This window comes from Bos mutus, chromosome 12 (genome assembly GCF_027580195.1).
Source record: "Bos mutus isolate GX-2022 chromosome 12, NWIPB_WYAK_1.1, whole genome shotgun sequence".
Classification (NCBI taxonomy): Eukaryota; Metazoa; Chordata; class Mammalia; order Artiodactyla; family Bovidae; genus Bos; species Bos mutus.
This window is the reverse complement of record NC_091628.1, coordinates 2,698,150-2,717,220: the sequence shown is the minus strand read 5'-3', so window position 1 is coordinate 2,717,220 and position 19,071 is coordinate 2,698,150. Positions and strand designations below refer to the sequence as shown.

At 39.7% G+C, this 19,071-nt stretch overlaps 1 protein-coding gene across 1 annotated transcript in view; it reads right to left on the bottom strand.

The window, feature by feature from the left end:
• Positions 1–2,803: 2,803 nt before the first annotated feature.
• The window catches only part of DIAPH3 (diaphanous related formin 3), a 561,965-nt gene continuing 545,697 nt past the window's right edge, over positions 2,804–19,071 (bottom strand). Inside the window, 1 exon segment of the mRNA XM_070380219.1 lies at positions 2,804–4,244. Within this exon segment, the coding sequence (XP_070236320.1) occupies positions 3,982–4,244 (263 nt within the window). The 3' untranslated portion in view covers positions 2,804–3,981.

Sequence of the window (19,071 nt, the reverse complement as noted above, 5' to 3'; positions counted from 1 at the left end):
GAACTGAATTGAACCGATAGACAGAGGAGCCTGGCGAGCTACTGTCATGGGGTCAAAAAGAGTCAGATATGACTGAGAGACTAATGCTTTCACTTTGAACCTTAAATAATGCATAATATGTTAAAAGGCTGTTGTAAAGGAAAATGAATAGGCAGTCCTGAAATGATAATCTAATAATTTGGCTTCCAATTTCATCATCAGAATCCCTTTAAAAAATTTAGGTATCAATTAGCATAACATGTATAACAACATAGATCTGTAGGAACCTGGATTTATGTTAATGATATTCACTGGAAGAAGACAATTTCTGGAATTTTCAAAGCATTTTTATACAATGGCTAGAATTTCAAAAGGGATAGTAAAGGGGAAAAAATATCATTTTACGGTTTCCGGAAATAAATTAAGATTCCTTTTAAGCTCCTGTCGTCTTGGAGATGCTGAAAAGAGAGTATGAAGCCAAATGTGACGCTCAAAATCTAACAAGGTGAGTAGCAGGCAAAGAGACCCTCACAGTCAAACTCTAATTAGGGGCATGGCTCACTTTCATTCTACCTCAAACTCCATTCCCACCTTAGCTGTAACCTATTCCCTTACATCCACTTTAAAAGGCAATTGCCTACTTAGGAATAATGAAGTTTTATGGTTTAAGGTTCCATTATTTTCTTTTTATGGGGAGATTTGGATTCAATTCTGAAATGTCATCCAGTTGCTGTGGCTCTTTGGCAGCTCCACGTGTTTTGCTAAACAGTAGCTCTTGAGCATAATGATTGAACAGTTTGGCCCTAGAACCTATTTTAAGAATAGTCATGCCTGGCAAGGGTGTGTAATAGCTACCACTGACCAATTCACCAGACAAAAATAAAGAGTGGGTCACTGATAGCTACAATTCCTGGATCTCAAAATTTTTAATAATTAACATGAAGAAAAAGACAATGAATGCCAGTTTAAAAAATTTTCATTCACATTAGCCGTTTATATATTAAGACCTACAGACAGTAAAGCGTCTGTCTACAATGTGGGAGACCTGGGTTTGATCCCTGGGTCGGGAAGATTCCTGGAGAAGGAAATGGCAACCTACTCCAGTAGTCTTGCCTAGAAAATCCCATGGATGGAGTCAGGCTACTCCGTCCATGGGATCGCAAAGAGTTGGACACGACTGAGCGACTTCACCTCACAACTTTCCAAAAGTTACACTCTGTACAAAAGGTTGCCACAAAACTTACTACCAAAATCCACTGATGCTTATCTATAAAGGAGAGTTTAATAAGATGAAAGATTTGTACATTATAGATTTAGTTTCTAACTAGTAAACTCAGATCTACACTGAATTACATTTTAGGGGGTTCCCTGGTGGCTCAGCAGTAAAGAATCCACCTGCAATGCAGGAGATGCAGAAGACTCAGGTTTGATCCCTGGGTGGGGAAGATCCCCTGGAGAAAGAAATGGCAACTCTCTCCAGTGTTCTTGCCTGGACAATCCCATGGACAGAGGAGCCTGGTGGGCTCAACTGAAGTGGCTGATCATGATATTTTAAAATGAGAATGAATAACCTAAGAAACAATCATTTGTGGCTAAACTAACATTTTGAAATCATTAATAACTCTTGTTTTTGAATAAACACTATTGTAACAACTAAGAATTTTAGATTTACTTAATATAAATAATTGCATTTTTTAGCTTTAGTAGAAGTTTTTTCAGATAAGTTACTGAAATGTTTACTTGCTAACATAAACATTAGCTGTTTGGCATATTTTAACTATTCAAATACATGTTAAGAAAAGGATATATATGTGTATATAGTTAGATTAGATTGCTTTTCTTATTTTTAAATTACTTTAAATATTTTATTGGGAAACTTATGGCTTCCCACAAGCAGGTCTTTGCTTTTGGACCCCTTGATGATCACTTAGTTGTCTGTGTTCTTGCTAAATTCTCTCCTTGACCTGAGAGAAAGGGGAGGGGAATCTATTTTGGGGTGTGTCACTAGCTTGGATGGAGCATCCTTGTCAAGGTACTGACTTTTTATTCACTAATTCAAATAAGCAAAATCTCCTTGCTCAGAAACACAACTGTATCTCAAGGTCTGCCTCCCTATAGTTTTCATCCACAGTTGACTAAAGGAATATTATGACTTTAAAAATCCTAATTATACCTCCTTGCTTATTGTTGGAAGAAACACTTGCATCAGAAACCAGTGTTTCTTGGTTGCCTCTTACCTCTGTCAACTGTCCTGTGCTTCCCCTCATAGCTGCAGCCTCCTGTCCAGGCCTGAGCATGTCCTTCAGCCTCTGCAGACAGATGCCCTGGGGCAGACTGCTCAGTTTCGGGGCTTCCCTGCCTTCCTCCACCCCTGGGAGACTGTGTCAACTTCACTCTCCTTTACTGGCCAGACGGCCTCTCCCCTGTGTCTGCTCCCCAGTCCTAAATTGACACTTACCTGCCATCTGGTGTGTCCAAACTTTTAGGTTGAATTTTAGTTTTGTTTCTGAAAATCTCAAGTCTTCGCAAAATCATGTGAAGACCAGATAATCAGGATTCCTGCATTTAGCTTCCTTCCTTGCTGTTAAGGGCTCCTGTCTGCTTAAATGAGTAAATATCCTTCATCTTTCCTGATTTTTAAGATGTGTTCTCAGGAAAATACGTATTGCAACTGGAGGGTAAAACACACATTTCAGCAACACAGATGAGAACAATTTATTCCCACCTTGACTATGGATCACACTCTGTTCCCCAGTGTCTATAAACAGGGCCTGGTTCATTGTTCTAATTAATTAACTTTATTAACCTGGAGCTGAAAGGAGGTGGCAACTTAAACAAGGAAATAAAAAGCAGTGGACCTCGCCAGACTAGTTCCATATAACTGCTTTTTAACTGAAGGTAAAAGAGCAGTCACTTGCTTACTGCATGTCATAAAGCAAAAGAGATGCTTAGATAGACCGCAGAGCACAGTCTCTTTCCCCCTAATCCACAGAATATGCTAATTACAAAACAAAAAGGTGCAACTTTTTTTATTTAGTGCAAATAACAAAGTTTATTTTCTTTGATATAGAATTAATAGAATTAATGATGCCCCCAATGGGATAAAATTGCAACCTTTACATAGGAAGACTTTCCTTGAAACACTTCAGATTTTTGTTAAAGTTATTGATTGTCAGATCAAAGGAACTGCAATTTCAAGTCTGTTCACAGAAATTAAAAATTCTTAATGTGGAAAGTTTCAAAATGGCAATTTGATCCCAGAATCATCATTATTAGGGGGAAAAAAAATGCTCTCTCCCCTAAGAGTTTCGGCAGCACTATAACATGGCATCCATTTACACAAAGGTATGTGTGTTCTGCAAAGAGAGGACATCTATTCCTATTACATCAGTTTTGGAAATGTGTTCAGTTGCCATATAGTCTCCAACAGGGTCTAATTAACATGAATTCAACAATGATCATAATGAGCTTACCAATCATCTCCTCACAGCTTTATTATATCCAGTTTTATGTTTTCTGTGCTATGTTAATAGCATACAGATCCCAATTAAGGAGGAACCTGGCCCTTTATAAATAACATACACGGACTATACATGGATAAGTAGCAAGACTGGAGGCTGATGATTTGATGTTCACTAATGCTGAAAATAGTAAAGTAAAAATCACAGTGACTTGAAAAGATGGTATTTTCTTAAGGACACACTGTTGAACACCTGGCCACCTACCTGCTCTCTGAAGCATTATGTATAATTCAACCACCAAATATAGAACACACGAACACCAGGAGACAAGAAAAGCATTTAAAGCCCATTACAATCTTGAATAAGCCAAAACTTCAAGTACATAGGAAAAGCACTGCAATCATGTATTTAGCTTTATTTTTCTAATATATATCCTAATTTAAAACTATATAAAGTCACTGATATAAAAAGCACTTTTTTCAAGTGTTACAGCTTACAGCATGGCTTTATATTTGGCTTAATCATTTTTTACCAGTTTAATTTATAAAGCTCGTAATCTTGCCAGCAGGGCTTCAACTTCAGGAATGGGTTCGTTTTTAGAAACAGAGCCAATAAGTCCCATTTCCTTTTCTCTGTTGCTTTCTGCATCACAGGCCTCCTTCTTCTCAACTGCCTTGGTCCTCCCTGTAGACGTGTGAGTGTCTAGATTATAATTAAGCTCCTTGGCGACTGCAGTCCTTGTTGAGCTGCAATTGATATTGTAGTGTGAATGTGGCCCTTCTGTCAACTGCAACTTCTGATTTTCTACAGTAAGGAAGAAAGAAACATTAAACTTATTACTGTGATAAGCAAGGATTGTGCACATTATGAAACACCGAAATAATTATTCTCAACAAACAAGTCCTTTTTGACAGACTAAACTAAAAAATATTCAAGAGTAAGGAAGATTTAAAATAAACACACAGAGGTTAAGAATAAGCTAAAAAATATAAACAGGCAACTATCTCATTAGTATTAATGCTTACTTCCTGCTTCCTTTGTGCCTGAAATGCCCATCACTCAGTTATTAGCAAGGTTGGTCCTGCATTTCATTCAGGTCTCTGCTCAAGTGCTATTGGGAGAGGCCATCTCTGATCATCCATCTAAAACAGCACTCACCTTTTCAGCACTCTGTCTTTTCCTTCACAGAACCTATGACCACGGGACAGATCGTATACTTGCTTACTTGTCTGTTGTCTATGTCTTCACTAGAACATAAGCTCCGCTGAGAGCAAGGACATTGTTCTAAACACTGCTTGTAACACTGGTGCCTAGGATGGCTGTGGAGCAAAGTAGGTGCTCAATAAATACGCAGTGGGCAAATTATTTCTACACCTAAGACAGGCATTAGTTTGAATAATAATGAGATTAATTTCCTTTTGAAAATAAAAAGAAAAAACTAACAGGAAATTAAAAATCAAATTGTCAAAATTTCCTAGCAAATCAAAATAATGTCATAATTTGCCAAATGCATACACATGTATCAATACAGACCTGTAAACTATACACACATGTATGTTCTTTGGTAAGTGACAGCAATCCCAACTTCTCCAGGCTGTGAGGGAAGAGGTATAATAGCTAACAGCTAAATGACTCTAGCCAATTGACTTTCCCAAAGAGCAACAGATTTTCTCCTAATTAATTCTCACATCGTACAACTTTATGAGTAATCTCATGTAGATCTCAAACTCAAAAAAAAACCAAACACAGAACCCTCAATATTCTCATAACCTTGAACGTGGCCTGAAATGGCTTCAACAAACTTGACATGACATTTAAAGTTTTTTGGTTATTCGCTGAGAGATGTTCCATTATCCCAACAGCGATGACTTTGGAGCAGAAGCAGTCACTCATGACAGTGTGTTTTATGTGAGTGCTGAAAATTCCAACTGAAAACAGCTTGTACATTAAAAGGCAGCTGCTGAAGGTATTTACTGCACTGTCATTTCCTGTCCGGGGCTCCCGGTGATGGATGAGTGTTTTACTCACTTTTCTGGACAATCTCAACAAATTTTAGAAGTCTGATCACCTTTTAGCTGTTGGAAGAAAATAAATACACTCTTCCTGTCACCTTCTTTATCAGGTGGGCAATTGTTACTCAAAAGTAAAAATCTACAGAGCAGTGACTTTCTCTTAGAATGTTTATCTCTCTAGTTTATAACATGCGTATCATGTTTGCAGTAAAAAGCACAGCTAACACTGTATTCCTACAGTTCCCAAGACCACACACAAAAGTTTTTTTTTCTAGGATCAACTCTCCTGCCCCAAAGTGTTTGAAAACTGCATTGTAGCTAAGTGCAAATTTTTAGTCTGCTTACTGCTCCTTCCCAAACGTTCCTACCTTTTCTTGTCATTTGAGTTCTTGTAAACAACTCCATCATGATGATATCTCCAACAAACTATAATTTATTTTGCTGCTGGGCAACTCTCATTACATTTTTGATGACAGAGAAGAGATTCGATTGGCTAAAATACAGGTCTATACTGTACACAGGTAAAGTCTTCCACGCCTTTCCCGGCTATGACGTGTCAAGCCCAATCCCACATGTGGCAAAGTGAAAACAGCATGGGATTCTAAGGTACATTGGGGTTGAAGTCCAAGTCCCACCCCTTGGCTTTACAGGTTAGCTCACCTCTGTGAGTCTCAGGTTTCAATAGTCAGACTCCGAGAGCAGGTGTGAGAACTAAAGGGAAGGATGAGGGTGACAGTTCCTTCGAGGTACCTGGCTGTGCCTTCCTCTGCCCAAGCCTTCCAAGTGAGGCTTCTGCCACCCAAGGCTTGTTGTTCAGATGCTCTGACCTTTCTGACTTTCTGGTGACCGTACTCATGAGGGTTGAAATACCATTTTATTAATAGCTTGTATTTATGTAGCACTTTTATTTTTAAAGCATTTGTTGTACTTGAAACATTGCCACTGTCATTTTACAGATTGAGAGGTAAAAGCAAAAAGAGGTTAAATCATTTGCTTAGACTTAGTTACTGAGTAAATCAGTGGCAGGAGCCAAATGCTGTCTCTGGAGATACTAAGGCTGTCTTAAAGAAATTTAAAAAGCTTTTTGCCAAGAAAAAGTGCTAAGTAATTCAAAGCTAAGTTTCATAATAGCAATGTCCTGTACTCATGCTTCAAAATGCTTTCTGACAGACTTCCTGCCCGCATAACTCTGTGGATGGTGTACCTATGTCAGCTACCTCAGTATCTCCAAGGTCACACGCAGACTCCTTTTCTCTCCTGGTACTACCTCAACTCCTGACTCTGAACTTCAGGTACAACCTTTACCCCGACAGGGCCCTGGCACTCCTTGTCCATTCTCCTAGCCCATCCTCTCTCCTTTTGCTCAGCAAACACCCAGCCTGCTCCCCTTCACCTTCACCTCACTCACCACAGAGGGATCAGAAGAGACCCTCCATCAGCTGCTCACTGCAGAATCCACACTCCTTCCCCCCCGTGCTCCCTCTGAGGAACACTCCTCAGGGTGGGCACCTGCCTTCCATCCTGTGGCAGCTGTGCCTTCTTCTCTCCTGCATTTTCAAGGTTTCCTTCTTCAGGCAACCATTTCCCTCAGCATACAGGTACTCTGCAGTAACGACCCCAATCTTTAAAGAAGAAATGTCTCCGTCTCCATATCCTGCTCTATTCCCTTTTCCACTGTTGGCTGCCTTGGTAACAAAACATCTCAGAAGAACTGCTGATACTGCTGCCTCATTTCCTTTCTTCCCTTTTTTTTCTTGAACCCGCTCCAATCATGCCTTTGACCCTTTATGCTCAGACACTCAGTTGTGTCTGACTGTTTGGGACCCTGTGGATTGTAGCCCACCAAGCTCTCTGTCCATGCAATTCTCTAGGCAGGAATGCTGGAGTGGGCTGCCATTCTCTTCTCTGGGGGTCTTCCCTTCTGACCCTTCACTCTTCTGAGACAGCTCTCGTCAAGGCCACTAATAAACTAGTGTTGCTAAAAACAAGGTTGGCTACCCCTTGGATACTTCTGTTCTCCTTTACTTGACCTATATCAGATCCAAGGATGAAACGCCCAGCAGAGGATGGGCTTTTCTTTTACCATCTGCTTCTGCAGAGAATTAGGTGGATAACACTGGGCAGCCAATGCAGGCAAAAGCGTTTCCACCCTATTGAGAAAACTTTAGATAGTTTTGGGCTAGCTTTAGGCACAAAGTGATAAGAAGAAAAACCAAGCTGGCATGTAACTCTTCTGTGGTTTTAGACGGAGAATCTTTCTTGAGAAGCAATAGACAAGACAGAATAACATAAAAAGAGGTCATTCCTGAGACCACTGAAGAAATAAAAAAGAAAGTAGAGAGCTCCTTTTAGAGGCACTTCCCTCCAGCCTGCACCTTTATCTCTCAGCATCCCAACAGCCTCCATCCTGGTTCTCAGCCTTGGGAGGCCCAAGCTGTAGCACTGAGGAAGTCACATCCCAAACTGCAAAGTACGAATGAAGTTAGGTAGGTGAAGGATCCCCTGTCCCACTGCAAACTAGAGAAAATGTTTATGAGTAAAGAAAGCTCCCAAGTTGGAAGTACTCTTTTATACAGACATTTTATTACAATGTTGGTTCAGGTGTCTTTTGCCATTATTATTGACACTATTTTAAAAGTCTGCTATTGGTGGTTTCCTGTGGGCTGAACTGGAGACCCAAATTCCACACAAAAAACATGCACTTAATTTCTAAATGGTTCACTTCAAACATCAGGGCGATACTGCAACTCTGCAAGTTGGCGAAAACTCTATACAGGTGCTCAGAGTTACGAAATAAATCGCAATTTGACGCCGGTAGGCTTGTATCTTTTTTTATGTGAAATTAGTTCCAAATACAAGGTGACACACTTGGACACATGGGCTCTTTAAATGGAGATGAAAGCATCAAGGCAAAGTAGAATGCTTCCTCGGAGAGGGCAGTGGCACCCCACTCCAGCACTCTTGCCTGGAAAATCCATGGACGGAGGAGCCTGGTGGGCTGCAGTCCATGGGGTCCCCAAGAGTCGGACACGACTGAGCGACTTCTTCACTCTTCACTTTCATGCACTGGAGGAGGAAATGGCAACCCACTCCAGTGTTCTTGGCTGGAGAATCCCAGGGACAGGGGAGCCTGGTGGGCTGCTGTCTATGGGGTCGCACAGAGTCGGACACGACTGAAGTGACTTAGCAGCATCAGAATGCTTCCTTAGTTCTCCAAAGACAGGAAACTTCTGCTATTATTTTATGAATCAAATCCAAGGTTTTTTTTTTCACCTTTAAGATATTGTAATTGATGTCTGTGAAAAGAAGTATGATCTATCTAGGACTACTGCTAATATCCAGGCCACTGGTGATTCAAGTACAGATGGGCCAGGGCCAGCTGCTATTTTTAGTGCTAGGCCAGTAAGGAAATCCAATCTACACATCTTGTATTTATGTTTCTGTAGCAATAAACAGGGTGAGAATACATGTCATTATCCTTTAAGATAGGGAAACTCACTTATTTCCATTTAATTCCTTATGTGATTCTTACTGTAGACTTGGTTCTACAGTCCTACACAGTTGTTATTGTTGTTGTTGTTTTCTGAAACTAAATGAAAAGTTGGAAATTGTTGAAAAGTTGAATGGGTCTCAAATACAGAGAATCTGCTAGACCTGAGAGAGAGAGAGAGAGACAGAGAGAGAGAGAGAGAGAGAGAGAGAGAGAGAGAGAGAGAGAATAAAAGCCTTAAACCACAAACTGGGCTGGATCCAACATGACCTTGGCAGAATACATATTTGGATGACAAAGAAAGTTAGAAACAAAAAACCATGCCCAACCCACCCTCCTAAGTTAACTTTTCCATCATTTCTTGAGTAACATAAAAGACGCAAGAACCGGGAAAGTCGCTGAGAAAAAAGAAAATATAAATGTATGTAATCCAGCATCTAAATGAGGAAGTATTTCAGCCAACAGCTGTTATGTTTCCTGAGCTAAGAAGGCAAGGCTAAGGCTCTGGCTGACAGCCCTTGGGGAAAACCCTCTCTGCTACAGGAAATATCAGTTATGGTTCAGAAAGAGGCATTATTTCCTTTAAGTCAGTATTGATCCTCCATCACATTGTGGTTCTAATGGGCACTGGGTTCTTAGAAGTGCCAATTCTCAGATGAAATATGAAATAGAGCTCCTGCCTTTTGTGGTCAATGGTGAGCCTGTGGTAGTTTGACAGGAGGAAGAATAGAGAACTCTGGTGTCCTAAATTGACTGCATCTCTTCAGTCTTCCTGAAATTTGATCTCTCCTTACAGTTCTTTACCTTTTGCTCTTAACTATTACTTTGACCTATTAAGCAGCTGTTTGGTTTACTCAGTAATACCATTTCTTTGGCAGGAGAAAAAATGACCCATAAATATAATTTTAAAGCACTACTGGGCCTACATGATAGTAAAGTGTGTGACAAATATATGTTTTTAATCTATACAATAACTGAAGTTACTGCTGGCCACCTGCAGCCTTTACCCCTGTGGTTTTCCTTACTATTGATTTACTGGTGCTATAAATAATTGTCTTTTCTTTGCTTCATTTTGCTGTTTATTTTACTTTTTGTATTGAAAACATATAAAAAATGATCAAAAAGATAAAAAAAGATAAAAAAGATCAAAAGGGCATTTTGTATATATCTAAAAATCTTTTAGGAGTGTCAAGAAATTCTTATAGAAACCAATTAAGTAGAAACAAAAATGATAAAAAAAGATTACTCCCCCAATTTAAACAAAAGAAAGCAGAGATGACAGATAAAAGCCATTTTGAATAAAGGAGATAACTGACAATTAAATTAGGATTTTTGCATTAACTAGATATATACACTTCTATTCACTGGTCATATCAAACACTCTCTTCCAATAACAGAAGAGATGACTCTACACATGGACATCAGCAGATGGACAATACCAAAATCAAATTGATTATGTTCTTTGCAGTCAAAGACGGAGAAGCTCTATACAGTCAGCAAAAACAAGACTGGGAGCTGACTGTGGCTTAGATCGTGAACTCCTTGGTGCAAAATTCAGACTGAAATTGAAGAAAGTAGGGAAAACCACTAGACCATTCAGGTATGACCTAAATCAAGTCTCTTATGATTATACAGTGGAAGTGACAAATAGATTCAAGGGATTAGATTTGATAGACAGAGTGCCTGAAGAAATATGGACGGAGGTTCGTAACACAGTACAGGAAGTGGTGATAACCATGTTCATGGATTGAAAGAATCAATATAGTGAAAATGAATATACTACCCAAAGCAATTTATAGATTCAATGCAATCCCTATCAAGCTACCAACGGTATTCTTCACAGAGCTAGAACAAATAATTTCACAATTTGTATGGAAATACAAAAAACATTGAATAGCCAAAGCTATCTTGAGGAAGAAGAATAGAACTGGAGGAATCAACCTACCTGACTTCAGGCTCTACTACAAAGCCACAGTTATCAAGACAGTATGGTACTGGCACAAAGACAGAAATATAGATCAATGGAACAAAATAGAAAGCCCAGAGATAAATCCACGCACATATGGACACCTTATCTTTGACAAAGGAGGCAAGAATATACAATGGATTAAAGACAATCTCTTTAACAAGTGGTGCTGGGAAAACTGGTCAACCACTTGTAAAAGAATGAAACTAGAACACTTTCTAACACCATACACAAAAATAAACTCAAAATGGATTAAAGATCTCAACGTAAGACCAGAAACTATAAAACTCCTAGAGGAGAACATAGGCAAAACACTCTCTGACATATATCACAGCAGGATCCTCTATGACCCACCTCCCAGAATATTGGAAATAAAAGCAAAAATAAACAAATGGGACCTAATTAAACTTAAAAGCTTCTGCACAACAAAGGAAACTATTAGCAAGGTGAAAAGGCAGCCTTCAGAATGGGAGAAAATAATAGCAAATGAAGCAATGGACAAACAACTAATCTCAAAAATATACAAGCAACTCCTACAGCTCAACTCCAGAAAAATAAATGACCCAATCAAAAAATGGGCCAAAGAACTAAACAGACATTTCTCCAAAGAAAACATACAAATGGCTAACAAACACATGAAAAGATGCTCAATATCACTCATTATCAGAGAAATGCAAATCAAAACCACTATGAGGTACCATTTCACGCCAGTCAGAATGGCTGCAATCCAAAAGTCTACAAGCAATAAATGCTGGAGAGGGTGTGGAGAAAAGGGAACTCTCTTACACTGTTGGTGGGAATGCAAACTAGTACAGCCACTATGGAGAAGAGTGTGGAGATTCCTTAAAAAACTGGAAATAGAACTGCCATACAACCCAGCAATCCCACTGCTGGGCATACACACTGAGGAAACCAGAATAGAAAGAGACACATGTATCCCAATATTCATTGCAGCACTGTTTATAATAGCCAGGATATGGAAGCAACCTAGATGTCCATCAGCAGATGAATGGATAAGAAAGCTGTGGTACATATACACAATGGAGTATTACTCAGCCATTAAAAAGAATACATTTGAATCAGTTCTAATGAGGTGATGAAACTGGAGCCTATTATACAGAGTGAAGTAAGCCAGAAAGAAAAACACCAATACAGTATACTAACGCATATATATGGAATTTAGAAAGATGGTAACAATAACCATGTTATTGAGACACTGATGTATAGAACAGTCTTACGGACTCTGTGGGAGAGGGAGAGGGTGGGAAGATTTGGGAGAATGGCATTGAAGCATATATAATATCATGTATGAAACGAGTCGCCAGTCCAGGTTCGATGCACGATACTGGATGCTTGGGGCTGGTGCACTGGGACGACCCAGAGGGATGGTATGGGGAGGGAAGAGGGGGGAGGGTTCAGGATGGGGAACACATGTATACCTGTATGGATTCATTTCGATATTTGGCAAAACTAACACAATATTGTAAAGTTTAAAAATAAAATAAAATTAAAAAAAAATTAAAAAAACCCCCAAAAACCAGCTTGAACATCTGGAAGTTCATGGTTCACGTATTGCTGAAGCTTGGCTTGGAGAATTTTAAACATTACTAGCATGTGAGATGAGTGCAATTGTGTGGTAGTTTGAGCATTCTTTGGCATTGCCTTTCTTTGGGACTGGAATGAAAACTGACCTTTTCCAGTCCTGTGGCCACTGCTGAGTTTTCCATATTTGCTGGCATATTGAGTGCAGCACTTTCACAGCGTCATCATCATCAGGAAAATGCAAATCAAAACCACAGTGAAATATCACTTCATACTTGCTAAAATGGTTATTATCAAAAGACAAGTAATAACTGTTGGAGAGGAGGTGCAGCAAAGCGAATCCTTGTGCACTGTTGGTGGGAATGTAAATTTGTGCAGCTACTATGGAAAGCAGCATGGAGGTTCCTCAAAAATTTAAAATAGAGCTGTCATATCATCTAGCAATTCCATTTCTGACTATTTATTTGAGGAAAGTGAAAACACTAATTTGAAAAAAATATGCACACCCATGTTCATTGCAGCCTTATTTACAATAACCAAGATATGGAAACAGCCTAAATGTCCATCAGTGGATGAATGGATAAAGGAGATATAGACGAGAGTCAAAATTTACAGTCTTCCAGTTATAAAATAATTTGTAGGATGTAATGTACAGCATGGAGACTACTGTTAATAATACTATACTGCACATTTGAAAGTTGCTAAAAGACTAGATCTTAAAAATTCTTACACTGAAAAAAATTATGTAACTGTATATGGTGATGAATGTTAACTAGACTTATTGTGGTGAACATTTCACAATATATACAAATATCAAATCATGTTGTACACCTGAAACTAATATAATGTTGTGTGTCAATTATACTTCAATAAAAAATTTTAAATGTCAAAAAAAAAAAAAAAGGAAGTGGTGATAAAAACCATTTTCAAGAAAAAAGAAATGCAAAAAGGCAAAATGGTTATCTGAGGAGGTCTTACAAATGGCTGAGAAAAGAAAAGAAGCTAAAGGCAAGGGAGAAAAGGAAAGATACATTCATCTGAATGTAGAATTCCAAAGAATAGCACAGAGAAAAAAGAAAGCCTTCCTAAGTGACCAATGCAAAGAAATAGAGGAAAACAGTAGAATGGGAAAGACTAGAGATCTCTTCCAGATGATTAGAGCTACCAAAGGAACATTTCATGCAAAGACGGGCACAATAAAGGACAGAAACTGTATGGACCTAACAGAAGCAGATGATATTAAGAAGAGGCGGCAAGAATACACAGAAGAACTGTACAAAAAAGATCTTCATGACCCAGATAACCACGATGGTGTGATCACTCACCTAGAGCCAGACATCCTGGGCCTTAGGAAGCATATCTAGAAACAAAGCTAGTGGAGGTGATGGAATTCCAGTTGAGCTATTTCCAGTCCTAAAAGATGATGCTGTGAAAGTGCTGCCCTCAATATGTCAGCAAATTTGGAAAACTCAGCAGTGGCCAAAGGACTGGAAAAGATCAGTTTTCATTCCATTTCCAAAGAAGGGTAATGCCAAAGAACATTCAAACTATCACACAATTGCACTCAGTTCACATGCTAGTAAAGTAATGTTCAAAATTTTCCAGGTGAGGCTTCAATAGTACATGAACCGAGAACTTCCAGATGTTCAAGTTGGATTTAGAAAAGGCAGAGGAACCTGAGATGGAATTGACAACATCCGCTGAATCACTGAAAAAGGAAAAGAGTTCCAGAAAAACATCTACTTCTGCTTCATTGACTAAGCTAAAGCCTTTGACTATGTGGACCACAAGAAACTGTGCAAAATTCTTCAAGAGATGGGAATAACATATCACCTTCCCTGCTTCCTGAGAAACCTGTATGTGGGGCAAGAAGTAACAGTTAGGATTGGACACAGAACAACTGACTGGTTCCAAATTGGGAAAGGAGTACATCAAGGCTGTATATTGTCACCTTGCTTATTTAACTTATATGCAGAGCACATCATGAGAAACGCCAGGGTGGATAAAGCACAAGCTGGAATCAAGATTGCTGGGAGAAATATCAATTGCCTCAGATATGCAGATGACACCACCCTTATGGCAGAAAGTGAAGAAGAACTAAAAGCCTTTTGATGATGGTGAAAGAGGAGAGTGAAACGCTGGCTTAAAGCTCAACATTCAAAAAACAAAGGTCATGGCATCTGGTCCCATCAGTTCAGTTCAGTTGCTCAGTTGTGTCTTTGCAACCCCATGAATCGCAGCACGCCAGGCCTCCCTGTCCATCACCATTTCCCGGAGTTCACTCAGACTCACGTCCATCGAGTCGGTGATGCCATCCAGCCATCTCATCCTCTATCGTCCCCTTTTCCTCCTGGCCCCAATCCCTCCCAGTATCAGGGTCTTTTCCAATGAATCAACTCTTCGCATGAGGTGGCCAAAGTATTGGAGTTTCAGCTGTAGCATCATTCCTTCCAAAGAAATCGCAGGGCTGATCTCCTTTAGGATGGACTGGTTGGATCTCCTTGCAGTCCAAGGGACTCTCAAGAGTCTTCTCCAACACCACAGTTCAAAAGCGTCAATTCTTCGGCGCTCAGCTTTCTTCATAGTTCAACTCTCCCATCCACACACGACCACTGGAAAAACCATAGCTTTGACTAGACGGACCTTTGTTGGCAAAGTAATATCTCTGCTTTTCAATATGCTATCTAGTCCCATCACGTCATGGCAAATAGATGGGGAAACAGTGACAGACTTTATTTTCTTGGGCTCCAAAATCACTGCACATGGTGACTGCAGCCATGAAATTACAAGATGCAAAAAAAAAAAAAAAAAAAAAAATAAATAAATAAAAGATGCTTGCTCCTTGGAAGACAAGTTATGACCAACCTAGACAGCATATTAAAAAGCAGAGACATTACTTTGCCGATGAAGGTCCACCTAGTTAAAACTATGGTTTTTCCAGTAGTCATGTATGGATGTGAGAGCTGGACCACAAAGAAGGCTCAATGCCAAAGAATTGATGCTTTTGAACTGTGGTGTTGGAGAAGACTCTTGAGAGTCCCTTGGACAGCAAGGAGATCCAGCCAGTCAATCCTAAAGGACATCTGTCCTGAATATTCATTGGAAGGACTGACACTGAAGCTGAAGCTCCAATACTTTGTCCACCTGATGAGAAGAACGGACTCATTGGAAAAGACCCTGATGCTGGGCAAGATTGAAGGCAGGAGGACAAGGGGATGACAGAGGATAAAATGGTTGGATGGAATCACCAACTCATCAATGGACATGAGTTTGAGCAAGCCCTGGGAGATGCTGAAGAACAGGGAAGCCTGGCATGCTGCAGTCCTTTGGGTCTCAAGGAATCTGACATGACTGATGAACTGAACAATAATAACAATAATTCAGTCTTGGTCTATTTCACTGTCCTTTGAATAAAAATTTAAAGACAGCACTGCTGTTTTGCACAATCACAGAACACATTTTCAACTCAAATTTTCATGTGCAAAGCAACTCCCTCTTAACTTTTATATACCAAAACCAACCAAAGCATCTGTTTACTATTACTAGTCTTGCTATCTGTCACTGACAGCTGTCTCAAGCTACCAGGCACTAGTGGTCACCAGTGTGTGGCTTAGCAGCCATTAAGTAAATGGTTTTTAAAGTATGCAATTGCCTGTCAACTGATGGATACCAGATAGTAAATAAATTCATGGGTTGGTCTGGTGGTTTATGAGGAAGAATGTAGGCAAATTATACAGGTATATAGCTTGATATTACAGTTAGTGGATACATAATATATGTTAAGCCTTTTGCTATGCTATGCTAAGTCACTTCAGTTGTGTCTGACTCTGTGTGACCTCATAGATGGTAGCCTACCAGGCTCCCCTGTCCCTGGGATTCTCCAGGCAAGCACACTGGAGTGGGTTGCCATTTCCTTCTCCAATGCATGAAAGTGAAAAGTGAAAGTGAAGTCACTCAGTTGTGTCCGACTCTTAGCAACCCCATGGACTGCAGCCTACCAGGCTCCTCCGTCCATGGGATTTTCCAGGCAAGAGTACTGGAGTGGGGTGCCATTGCCTTCTCCGTGTTAAACCTTTTATGTGTTATTTAAAAATGTTTCCAACAACTCTAAGATAAAAGTATTAACAACTTCTCTGGTCACTCAGACGGTAAAGAATCTGCCTGCAATGTGGTAGACCTGGGTTTGATCCCTGGATTGGGATGATCCCCTGGAGAAGGGAATGGTTACCCACTCTAGTAGTCTTGCCTGGAAAAATCCCATGGACCGAGGAGCCTGGTGGGCTACAGTCCATGGGGTTGCAAAGAGTCGGACATGACTGAGCAACTAACACTTCGACTAACACTTAATAAATGAGGAAACTGAGGTTTAGATAAGTCCATGAACCTCAAGGTCACAGAGACTTCGATATTTGCCTCCAGCAAACATAATTCACATCTTACTCCCCCACAGCTCTGGGGGCAGAGGATGAGGCCATGGCAAAAGACATATTGTGAAAGGAAAAGAGCACTTTACACTTGAGATTTGAGGAGAAGCCTATACCCCATGCTAATGACCAGGAAGCGGTACTGGAAAATAACCAGATGAATACTGTAGGAACTAAATATTTTCCTTAGGCCATTTCTAAGTGGGATCTTATAGTGTGCTTATGTATTTATATTTTGTATATTTCCTAGGTCAACATTTACTAGATACCACAAACGCAGTTTTTTTTTTTTTTTTTCCTAAATGAGTAAGGTATGCTATTTCAATTCCATTTCACTTTCACAGAATCATATAATATCGAGGCCAACCTCAGGTTTGGAAAGACCCTTAGTGAGTTGCCAGAACCATCTATCCAAAGCCTGAATTCCCTTTACTCAGAATCCCATCCAATGGTTGTCCAGTCTAAATCTGAAGACCTCTAGTCATAGTCTCACCATCTCACAAGGCAATATATTCCTCTAATAATTAAATGTTTTAACTTATATTTATCTAGTGTTTGTTCCCCTAAAATCTTAGTCACTAGTCCTACTGATTTTTCCCACTACGGCCGTATTAAGAGAGTCTCAAAAATATACAAGCAACTCCTGCAGCTCAATTCTAGAAATATAAACGACCCAAACAAAAAGTGGGCCAAAGAACTAAACAGACATTTCTCCAAAGAAGACATACAGATGGCTAACAAACACATGGAAAGATGCTCAACATCACTCATTATCAGAGAAATGCAAATCAAAACCACAATGAGGTACCATTTCACGCCAGTCAGAATGGCTGCGATCCAAAAGTCTACAAGTCATAAATGCTGGAGAGGGTGTGGAGAAAAGGGAACTCTCTTACACTGTTGGTGGGAATGCAAACTAGTACAGCCACTATGGAGAACAGTGTGGAGATTCCTTAAAAAACTGGAAATAGAACTGCCTTATGACCCAGCAATCCCACTGCTGGGCATACACACTGAGGAAACCAGAAGGGAAAGAGACACGTGTACCCCAATGTTCTTTGCAGCACTGTTTATAACAGCCAGGATATGGAAGCAACCTACATATCCATCAGCAGACGGATGGATAAGAAAGCTGTGGTACATATACACAATGGAGTATTACTCAGCCATTAAAAAGAAAACATTTGAATCAGTTCTAATGAGGTGATGAAACTGGAGCCTATTATACAGAGTGAAGTAAGCCAGAAAGAAAAACACCAATACAATATACTAACGCATATATATGGAATTTAGAAAGATGGTAACAATAACCCTGTATGTGAGACAGCAAAAGAGACACAGATGCATAGAACAGTCTTTTGGACTCTGTGGGAGAGGGCGAGGGTGGGATGCTTTGGGAAAATGGCATTGAAACATGTATGTTATCATATGTGAAACAAATCGCCAGTCCAGGTTTGATACATGATACAGGACGCTCGGGGCTGGTGCACTGGGATGACCCAGAGGGATGGGATGGGGAGGGAGATCGGAGGGGGGTTCAGGATGGGGAACCCATGTACACCCATGGCGGATCCATGTCAATGTATGGCAAAACCAATACAATATTGTAAAGTAATTAGCCTCCAATTAAAATAAATAAATTTATATTACAAAAAAGAGAGAGTCTAATTCCTCTTCCATTCACCAGTTCTTCAACTATTTAAAGACAGATATCGCAATCCCCAAATCTTTGCCAAGCCAAACAATTTCTTCAACTATTCTTCCAGAGATCATAAGCTGAAGTCATTGTTAAGTTAACTCATTAGTTAACCCGCTGAATACTTATCCACCATGCTAGGTGCTCAGGCCTTGAGACATTCTGGGTCCTGTCATTTCTATTATGAACATGCAAAACCATTATTTAGTTAGTCCAAAATTCTGCAGAAAAAACAAACCCAACTAGTGTACCAGTACCAAAACACACGAGAACTGATGCTCATAGAATCTTTTTGAATATAACCTTATAAACTTGAAGTTGATTTTCAGCCTAATAAAAATCTGCTTAAAACTACCTGTGTTTATTCATTGGAGAATTCAGTCCTGCAATGCATGTAATGAAGATGATTTTAAATGAAATAACTTTAGGTATGACTTTATACATAAAAATGTTCCTTTAGGTCTCCCCAGCCTGTCACCACATATAGAGTCACATTCACTA